The sequence below is a fragment of the Epinephelus moara genome, chromosome 14, assembly GCF_006386435.1.
Source record: "Epinephelus moara isolate mb chromosome 14, YSFRI_EMoa_1.0, whole genome shotgun sequence".
Classification (NCBI taxonomy): Eukaryota; Metazoa; Chordata; class Actinopteri; order Perciformes; family Serranidae; genus Epinephelus; species Epinephelus moara.
Genome location: NC_065519.1, coordinates 39,119,641 through 39,130,134, shown reverse-complemented (window position 1 = coordinate 39,130,134; position 10,494 = coordinate 39,119,641). Strand labels below are relative to the sequence as shown.

At 41.0% G+C, this 10,494-nt stretch overlaps 1 protein-coding gene across 1 annotated transcript in view; it reads left to right on the top strand.

Annotated features, from left to right (window-relative positions):
• LOC126400469 (GTPase IMAP family member 7-like) overlaps window positions 1-10,494 on the top strand; it is a 45,493-nt gene that overhangs the window by 426 nt on the left and 34,573 nt on the right. The window contains exon 2 of the mRNA XM_050061189.1: window positions 751-993. Within this exon, the coding sequence (XP_049917146.1) occupies window positions 751-993 (243 nt within the window). The remainder of the gene's footprint in view (window positions 1-750; window positions 994-10,494) is intronic.

Below are 10,494 nucleotides of genomic sequence, written 5' to 3'. Positions count from 1 at the left end.
TGTGTGTGTGGTGTGCGTGCGTGTGTGTGTGTGTGTGTGTGTGTGTGTGTGTGTGTGTGTGCATGTGTGTTGTTAAAGAAAATTCAAATAACACTAAATTCATATAATTAACATAAATGTAAACCTCATAAACCAAGAACTATACTTAACATACTACCACCCCCACCCCTCTCCCCACCAATCACCCCCACAGATACGCAAGTTTGCCTACCAACTCGTCCAGAAAAATGACCTGAAGTGGCCAGCAAAATGGAGAGAGAATGGGATGGCAGGGCCAGATTGGTTTACTGCCTTTATGAAGAGGCACCCTACACTCTCCATTCGCACACCCCAAGCCTTGCCAGAGCCACTAATTTCAACAAGACCAATGTGGGAAAGTTCTTCACTCTCCTTGAAGAGGTTGTGGGAAAGCATGGCTTCAGGGCAAAGGATATTTGGAAGGCAGATGAAACTGGCATTACTACAATCCAGAATCCCGGCAAGGTAGTGGCAAGACGCGGCGCCAGACAAGTTGGAGAAGTCACCTCTGGGGAGTGTGGTTCACTGGTGACCATGATGGTAGCCATAAATGCCTCCCCACTTCATCTTCCCAAGAAAGAACTTTTATCCTCACTTCATCAGAGACAGACCGTCTGGATGTATTGGGACTGCCAATGGATCAGGATGGATGCAAGAGGAAGATTTCCTCATCTTCCTGCACCACTTCCAGGCCCATACAAGACCCAGCCCTCAGAATGTGCTTCACTCCAGGAAGCTCCACCCCAGGCTCCTAAGTATGCTCTGGCCCAGGCTGCTGCTTCGCCCCAGGCTGCTCAGCATGCTCTGCCCCAGGCTGCTCAGCATGCTCTGCCCCAGGCTGCTGCTTCGCCCCAGGCTGCTGCTTCGCCCCAGGCTGCTCAGCATGCTCTGCCCCAGGCTGCTATGCCCCAGCCTCCCCAGGTTGAATTCTCACCTGCCAAAGTAAGACCCCACCCTAAAGCTTCTCCACGCAAGGTGAGTGTGCAGAAAAGGAGAAAAAGAGCCTCAGCAGTTTTAACTGACACCCCTGTCAGAAACACCCTGCAGCTGGAAAGGGACACAGCCTCAAAATCAAAGTGCAAGAGAAAGGTGAATTTATCTCCAACCAAACCAACCAAACTAAAGAAGAAGAAGAGAGTTGCCAAAAAAGAAGATGAGGTCAGTGAAGAGGAGGAGGTGTACTGTATTGTCTGCCTGGAGAGTTATTCTCGGTCAAGGGAGATTTGGCTTGCCTGTATCGAATGCCATGCCTGGGCCCACAAAGCATGCACACATGGGAGCCATAAATATGTCTGCCACAACTGCAAGAGTGAGTGAGAGACCCCTGTTCAGAAAGTGAATCCCTCGATTTGTTATTCAGATGTTAGTTTCTGATTGTTCTATTTTTAACTGTTCATTAATAACTGTTAGGTCTACATTTTGTAGTAGGGATGCATGATATATTGGTAATCATATTGGTATCGGCTATATCTGTCATTTTTTACCATATTGGTATCGGTTTATCATAACAATATATGAGTAGAGCTATATCGGTATGATTCTTTTTTTGATTTATGATCCAACTTTTTCACAGGTGTCAATTAAACTGGACTTTCATCAAGTTATACACTTGCTACAAGTTGTAAATATAGCCTAAAATTAACAGAGTTGGTTACTTGTGTTTTTTATGGTGGCCCTGTAAATTGTTGAGAGAAAACAATGCGGTAAATCTATTTTTGACTTTTTAATGTTGATGAGGTGAGTGTTTTTTATTGTTATTATACATTACTTTTATATGATATTAAATAGTTTTAACTGTATCTGCATTATTGGGAGTTTACTTTGGTCCTTGGTATTGATATAAAGGTATTTATTTATTTAAGTGTGTTGTTACAATTGCCCCCGTATGCGTTGAACATTTGACTTCTAGTGTTTGAATCAAAATTGTGACCCAAACATTTTTTGTAAAAACATTTAATTACTGTTAACAAGTAGAACGTAGATACAAGTTTATTACATAAAAAATATCCAAATAGCTCAAACAGTTTTTTAGTTATCACATCAAAACCAAAAAGTGTTACAATTGCCCCCGGTCTCCCCTACCTGACTTACTGTTACTCCTGAGCTTGTACATCTGAGTGTTTTCTGTTTGCAATCCATATGAGAGAAGATGGTAATTTTCCCAGTTATGGTCAGAACATGTGGACATATTTCTTGCTAATACAGCTTACTTGCCTTGTGTTGTTATGTTTTGAGTGGCATACTTTAGTACCTTTATGAGAGTTTATGGTAAAGTGGCGATTCATTGTTATTTATGTACTTAAGCACGTTTGTATTGCAATCGCGGCATCTCGCCATGTGTCCAGTCTCAGTACTGCAGTTTGTTATTGTGCCACTAGTAGACTCTGTTGACTACAGAATTGTTCATTCTGGCCAGTAACTGAGTTTGAGTGCATTTTCAGTGAATTTAACAGATAAATAATGCAGTTTTCTCATATATAACCAGATTTCCTAAGTTTAATTTAACCAGTCTACTTTATGTGATTATTCAATACCAATATTAATACCTTGTTACAGTAATATATGGCTAATGTATATAAGACAGTGTATGTTATTGGAGACTAATACTGTAATTTTATTTCTTCTGTTTTCTTTAGAACCACACACACACACACACACACACTAACAGATAATAATGCAGTTTTCTCATATATAACCAGATTTCCTAAGTTTAATTTAACCAGTCTACTTTATGTGATTATTCAATACCAATATTTATACCTTGTTACAGTAATATATGGCTAATGTATATAAGACAGTGTATGTTATTGGAGACTAATACTGTAATTTTATTTCTTCTGTTTTCTTTAGAACCACACACACACACACACACACACACACACACACACGTACACATCTCCAGGCTCCCATATTCACCTCATCCATGACCTGTAAATGTCCAACAAATGGTCATTAAAGTTCCTTTGGATTGAACTCTCTGTGCCCTACTCTCTGATCAGAGTCCCTGTCCTTAAAGGTGCTATCAAGCCAGAATCCCAGAGTTACTGACTCTATCACAGTATCAATGTTAGAATCACCAAGAGACATAAATCTTGAGAACAGAACAATTTACTAAATTCATTGAAAGGAGCTGTTTGGACCAGGTGAACGTTAAAAAATGCAATAAAAGGGTTTAGAATGACCAATGTTAATCATTAGTGATTCAAATAAGGAGAAAGACCTATTGCTCACCAACTGACATGAATACAGCAGCAAGTTCGCCTCCGTGGCCTGAGAATCTAGGCAAGCTGATATAAGTGAGGTCCTTCAGTCACAGGTTGTTGGGGGAGGCATGTTCCATATCCCTTTTGTTTTGGTCACAAAGGTTTTGTTGGTTATGGAACAAACATTGTCCAACACCATTCTGAGAAGTGAAGAGCTCAGACTTTCACGGTGGGCAAGGGGGCTGGGGGGTTGCGTGGTGCACAGCTGACTGATCCTGTTGCTACCATTTGTTGCAGATTTATGAATGGGACCACATCTCTTGAGAAGCAGTGAACCAGGATCAGAATATCAAATCAAATCAAACTTCATAGAATAACCACTTTGGATGGGGGGAAGGACCTGTAGAAGTGTTAAGGCTCGGACACACCCTCCACACTGAATGTCCGTGGAGAGCTGCGGTCATACAGACGTGCATGCGATTCTATTCATGGTACAACTGACAGTCCACTTCAGCCCTCCGGCAGTAAACAGGAGGGCCAGAAGGAAAGCCTCCTACTGCCGACATTGGGGGAAAGTGAAACTAAACAATGCTGTTGGGTCTGGATTGAATGTCTGTCAAATATCCAACTTAAAAGTAACTTCACGATGGTGCCTGGCTTGACAGCAGTATGTTGGACTGGACTGGTGTGGAGCAAGAGATTAGAGCATGTGCAGTCGTCGTGCTTGCTATGCCTACAGTCCATGTGATCACGAAAAGTGGGCCTTTAAAATTGGACCTTCATGGACACGTGGAAACTGTGAATTGGCCTTTAGTGCTGGGACAGGACAATAGGGGGAGCTAGTGAAGGAGACAGTGATGAGACAGGGAGAGGGGAGTTTTGTGGTGGGTGTATGCTGTGTAAATAGTCATGCACATAGAGAGGAATAGACTGCATGATGAATTTTAGTCAAAAACATCTGGCTTCCCCGTCTGTTAGGAGGAATCCTGTTTTTTTTTTTTTTTTGAAGAGAGAAGCATGATCCCAGAGCAAGTTTAAAAGATCGATAAAATCCATGTTGTGGGATCTGCATGTGGAGTGGAGCCAGGTGTGCAGGCTGAGAGTGGGAATAGGGCCAGAAATAAAAACAGACTTCCCACAGTCTTAATAAAAAGGAGGCTGGAATCATTTTTGTTGTGCTCAGTCTCCAAGTGGCATGGGTCCTCCGTCCCCACATGCAGCACTGTTTCTGTTTTGATAGACGTAAGGATTGAGGGCAGTAGGTCAACAGGTTTTGTCCAAAATGTCAAGGACTGTGGCACCAAACAGTGTGTGTTTATGACATGATTTCCTTGGTCATGGTTTCATCAATGATTAATGTTGGGCCAGACAGGACAGCAGTGCTCAGCTACTTCCCTCTTCATTGAGGTGGATAGGGCAAGGATGCTTAGTCCAAGGAAAATGGCCTGAGCATTTAATGACAGCATCCTGCTGTGGTTCTTCCTCAAGGTGGAGTGATGCTGCTTGACCTGGGCAAGCCACAGGTGAAGCTGTGGAAGCTTGAACTGCAGAGGCATCATCCAGGTGTACCACAGCCTCATCCATCAGGACCCTGAAGGAGTTGTGGAGATGGGCCATGGGCGTCATTCTCGTGTTGACCCCTGCATCATCTGGCAGCATTGGTGTTGTAGTCACCAGGTTCAGTGCAGCAGCGGTGGTAGTGGTGCCCAGAACCTCTGCAAAAAGCTTTTATATGCAGGAATAGCTTCTCTCCTTGTTTGCCTCCCTAGTGTGTACTGAAGCCAGCCCAGGAAGGTTGGCCACCAAAGGTGACAACATTGGTGAAACCAGGGAGGAAGGTGATCAGGCCACCAGGATAGCAAGACTGAAGGACTGTGTATAAGAGATATGCTTTACCTGGGCAGCAAGCCCAAACCACAGACAAACCTTTCAATCAGAATCTGAACCTTTTTCTAAAGCTCTGACCTCAGGTGGTGGATATCCTTTTTTTACTGTGAGCAGTGAAGTTTGCAGTATACACACAAAGCCATGATAGCTGAAATTAGGTCCAAGAATAACTGATAAAACCATGCAGTCATTAAAATGAAACAAGATAAATGCAATCACATGATCAATAAAATAATAATGTTAAAAACAGGCTTTGGTAGGTAGTAAAGAGTGGCGTTCTCAGGCCTGTGCTCTTGCTGTTCGGTGAGTTATTCCATCTAGATGTTACAAACAGAATGTGAATGTGAAGTTTCTTCAGAAAGTAAAGGGTGGAGATGTTTCACCAATACAGAATTTAAGGCTGACACAGCACAGACAACTACGGAAAATACTGAGTTTCCCAAAGCTTTAGCACAATTTCTCTTTTAAGACAACAGAACTCACTAACATGTCAAAGCTCCAACACTCTGAAGTCCTTAGAGTCAATCTGAAATTCAATGACAGCAGAGAAGCTCTGACTCACAGTGTAGGTTTTTTCTCTTATCAAGGGGCATGATGCTATATTGATTCAGATCTCTATCTTGTTCATCCACATTTTCAACTTGTCTTGCACACTGAGCTCCCATCAGTCCGTGATTCAGGATGCTCTCTGCATCTGTGATCCTGAGCTTGTCCTGAGCCACCAAGGTATAAGCACATCTTTTCTGTTACAACTCAGAGAGCACCCTCTCACTTATTCCTCTAATACCCTTCAGACAGAGGCGTCATAAATATGGAACATTTCTCCACTCACCAGGCAAAAGGTCTTTCTTGACATGTCTTTAAATTACCCCACAAAAACCTCTGGTGTCAGGCAGAATTTTACTCCTGACCTTTTCCTGCTACAATGCAGGATAAGACTATTAAAAGACATTTACTGTATCTTGTAAAGAGAAAAACTGGCAAGAGAGATGTATGAGAATCCTCCTGGAACATTTTTCAACATTGTGGTAATCCTTTTCAAATGTCTGCTCCTGTACGGGCTGTACTCTCAGAGGGCTGAAGAAATATTATGAATCTGATCTTAAGTTCTCTTTTAGAGTATCTGTCTTTAACTTCAGAACTGCTGTGATACAAAGTAATACCAGAAAACCAAATACAGGTGAGAGAGCTTACTAAGAAATATCACCATTCATGTGCTTCATATCCAGAGTTATTAATGAATCCAAAATTGTACGAACTTTCAAAAAAAGTAAAGTTTTGAAGCAATCAGTAGTGATATCAAAATGTTTTCATTCACTAGGTATCGTTCACTTAGATATTAGAAGTGTTTCGTCATGCTACGTGCAAGGCTCTGGGGATGGCAATGTTGGTTTGCCTGCTCATCACTTAAGACTGAAATATCTCAAAAACTAATGGATGAATTTGCATGATTTATGTTCTCCACAGGATGAACTCTTAAGACTTTGGTGATCCCTTGGTGACTTGCCATCTTACACCACCATCAGGTGACAGCTTTCTCAACTTAACCAGATGGAGGGGTACAACAATTGTACAAACAATCTTTATTTAACCAGGAAGTCACATATATATTAAAACCTCTTATGCAAGCGAGACCTAGCCAAGACAGGGTCAAATAGCAGCATCCAACACAAATAGGACAACAACATTAAATCACAACAGCAACAATTAGGTACACTATAAACTCCAATCCATCCATGACACAAAATTTGAATGTTAAGTCTACACAGATGCCCTGGATTGTCAAAATGACATAAAACCTTTATGTTCACTCAACACAAAAACTCATCCCTTGTCAGCTTGACATATTTTTTATGTTCAGTCAGCAATTTTTGAGTTTTGAGTTAATTTGACTAGAATTTAAACGTCGAATTAGTTTAAGACACCAAATGAATACATACGTATATTGAGTTGAATGAACCCACAGCGCCCTCTGCAGGGATTGCCTGGGAAGTGCAGAAAGCTGTACTGAGAAGGTTTATCATTCAATACGCTTCGCATAAAAAAAAGGGGAGCATTGCAAAACAGGCTGAGATTGAAGACAAAATTAAGAGGTATGAGACCAACTTAAAAAGGAACTTTAATTCTGAGGTTCTTCGGGCCCTAACACAACTTAAATACGATAATAACTGTATCCTGAAGAAAGTGAAGTTCTCGCTCTTCAGAATGAGACAAAGATATTATGAATCAGGGCATAAAGCAGGCAAATTATTGGCAAACTGCTTAAAACAGAAAGAACTGTCATCTATTATCTCGGCCGTTAGATCAGAGGAGGGAGAACTAAAAGCAAAATCTGTAGATATTAATAATATGTTTAGAGAGTTTTACGTAAATTTGTATACATCGGACTCTCAACGGAATGAAGAGTGTATGGAAACATTTTTCCAAGGATTGGATCTTCCCAGATTGTCCGAATCGCAAAAGACAGATCTAGACCGCCCGATAAGCAGTGAAGAAATTGTTGGGGTAATTAAAGGACAACCAAATGGAAAAGCCCCAGGGTCAGACGGCTTTACAGCTGAATTTTTTAATGTTACGTCACTGAATTGACACCTTTACTACTCAGTATGTACAATGAGGCATTTGTAAAGGGGGAGCTACCAGCTACTCTATCAACAGCTTTAATAACACTTGTTCTTAAAAAGGATAATGATCCTTCTTACTGTAAGAACTATCGTCCGATTTCTCTTATTCCAATAGATACCAAGATTTTGTCCAAAGTACTTGCAAATAGGTTGGAGAAGGTAATGACCTCTCTAGTGCATGAAGATCAGGTGGGTTTTATTCATAAATGTAGCTCTGCAGACAACATTAGAAGTTTTATTAATATTATGTGGGCAGTTTCAAATTCCAATTCGCCGATTGCTGCTGTCTCGCTTGACATTGAAAAAACATTTGATAATGTGGAATGCAGATTTTTGTTTAGGACTTTAGAAATTTAGTTTTGGAGAATTTTTTATGAAGTGGGTATGTCTATTATATAATCGACCAAAAGCAGCAGTACAAACTAATGGGTACATTTCTTCATATTTTGAGTTGGAGAGAGGTACACGTCAGGCGTCACCACTCAGCCCTCTGTTATTCTGTTTGGTGATGGAACCTCTTGTAGCTGCAGTTAGGTGTGATGATAATTTTCCAGGAGTAACGTTTAATGGCTCCATCCACAAATTATTGATGTTTGCAGATGATATTGTTTTACTGGTTTCGGAACCTGTGGTATCAATACCCTCATTGTTGAACACAATTAACACCTTTTCAAAGATCTCGGGATAAAAGGTCAACTGGGATAAGTCCAAGGCACTACTTCTAACAAAGTACTGTCCGACTACATTCCAAGCTGGCTGATTCAGATGGCCTAGGCAGGGGTTGAAATATCTGGGCATCCTCTTTCCCCCTAAATTGGATGATATTATCAAAGCAGACTTTGACTCCTTAATACAGAGACTAGATATTGACTTGTCTTCATGGGGAAAAGTTACCATTATCAAAATGAACTGTGTCCCCAGGATTTATTACTTACTTCACTCTCTCCCATTAGAAATCCCAGATTTAATAACATATTTAAAGAATTTATGTGGAATGGAAAACGACCACGTATGAATATGAGGAAATTACAAAGGCCGGTCAATAGCGGTGGCTTAGGGTTCCCAAATTTGGTATATTAATATTATGCATTTAACCTCAGGCACTTGGCACACTGGACATTACCACCGGAGAGAGCCCCACCATGGTACAGCATAGAGCAGTTTGAATCTGCCCCCCTCCCTCTGCTTCACTGCTTGTCCACTAAAACATCTAAACACAAGTATCACCCAATCATATCTCATCTTCAAAGGGCATGGAGGAAGATCTCAGGGCTGATAGTTTGATCCTTATTTAAATAGGATGCTTGCATTTGGCTAAATTAAATATTAATAAAAAAACATTTATTTGGAAGGAGTGGGTAGAGAGAGGCATCCTTATATTAGAACATGTATACAGCACCAATACACTTAAATCATCTGAAGATCTAAAACAACAAAATGACTTACCCAAAACCCAGTTCTGGAGATATCTTCAATTAAGCCATGTATTGCAAAAGACTTACAGGTCGAATTTACACTTCCCAAAGCCAGCAGATAAGTTAGAAAAAAATTCTCCAGGTACTGGGTAAAGGTCATGAAGCAGCTAAATGTTATAGGATGCTGATGGAATATGGAGTAGATAAAGGTGTCTCAGCCCTGAGACTTGCCTGGGAAAGAGATTTCGGGGTATCATATAATGAAGAGGAATGGGTTAAAATCTGTGGTAACTCCCGAACAATGTCAAGGGACCCGAGGGTGAGGCTTATTCAATTTAAAATTCTGCACCGATTCTATTGGACCCCGAGTATGTTTTTCAGACTTGGCTTAAAAGACTCAGCTACTTGTTGGAAGTGTTGTAGGGATGAAGGTACACTGGTACACGTGCTTTGGTCATGCCCTAAGATGAATCAATATTGGATGAAGATTCACTAGCCCTTTTTAAGCAGGAATTGTGCAAATTTGCAGGAAAGCCCAGTCAGTCTTCTTTCAGCATTGGCAGTATAAAAACAAAATCGGGGAGTGCAGCAAAATGCCGCCTACCTACTTTTGTTACAACAGAATCTGCCTTTTGCAGGGCAATGGGGGGCGTGAGCAAGTAACAAAACGTGCAGCTTAACGCGTGACGTAAGCAGTGACGTACTCCGAGGGAAGTCACGGCTGGTCAGTCCTTTGGCGATTCTCTCATAAGTTGGCCCGCCCTTCACCGTTCCTGTCATCTGACGGTTAATGGCCTCTTAGTTATGGGTGGGATGGGTGGGGGGAGTGTGTTTTGCTGTTAAAATAGATGGCATTATGTATACCATGTGATGTAACTGATTTGAATATTATAAAATAAAAATTGCAAATCATAAAAAAAAGTGTGCTTAAGTACAATAACTAAAAGTAAATGGTAAATGGACCTGCATTTGTATAGCGCCTTTCTAGTCATCTGACCACTCAAAGCACTTTTTACACTACGAGTCACATTCACCCATTCACACACACATTCATACACTAGTGGCCGAGGCTACCATGCAAGGTGCCACCTGCTACTAGTTTTAAACACACTCACACACTGATGGAAGCAACATCGGGATAGTACCTATCTAACCTCAAACACAGCTGTAAGACCTAATATATATTTAGATTGCTTCTCCCCAATTTCTCTTCAAGAACTGACCGCAGTGATTTCTTCATCTAAATCATCAACGTGTCTCTTAGACCCCATCCCAACTAGGCTACTTAAGGAGGTCTTTCCTTTAGTTAACACTCATATATTAGATATGATCAATATATCCTTATTA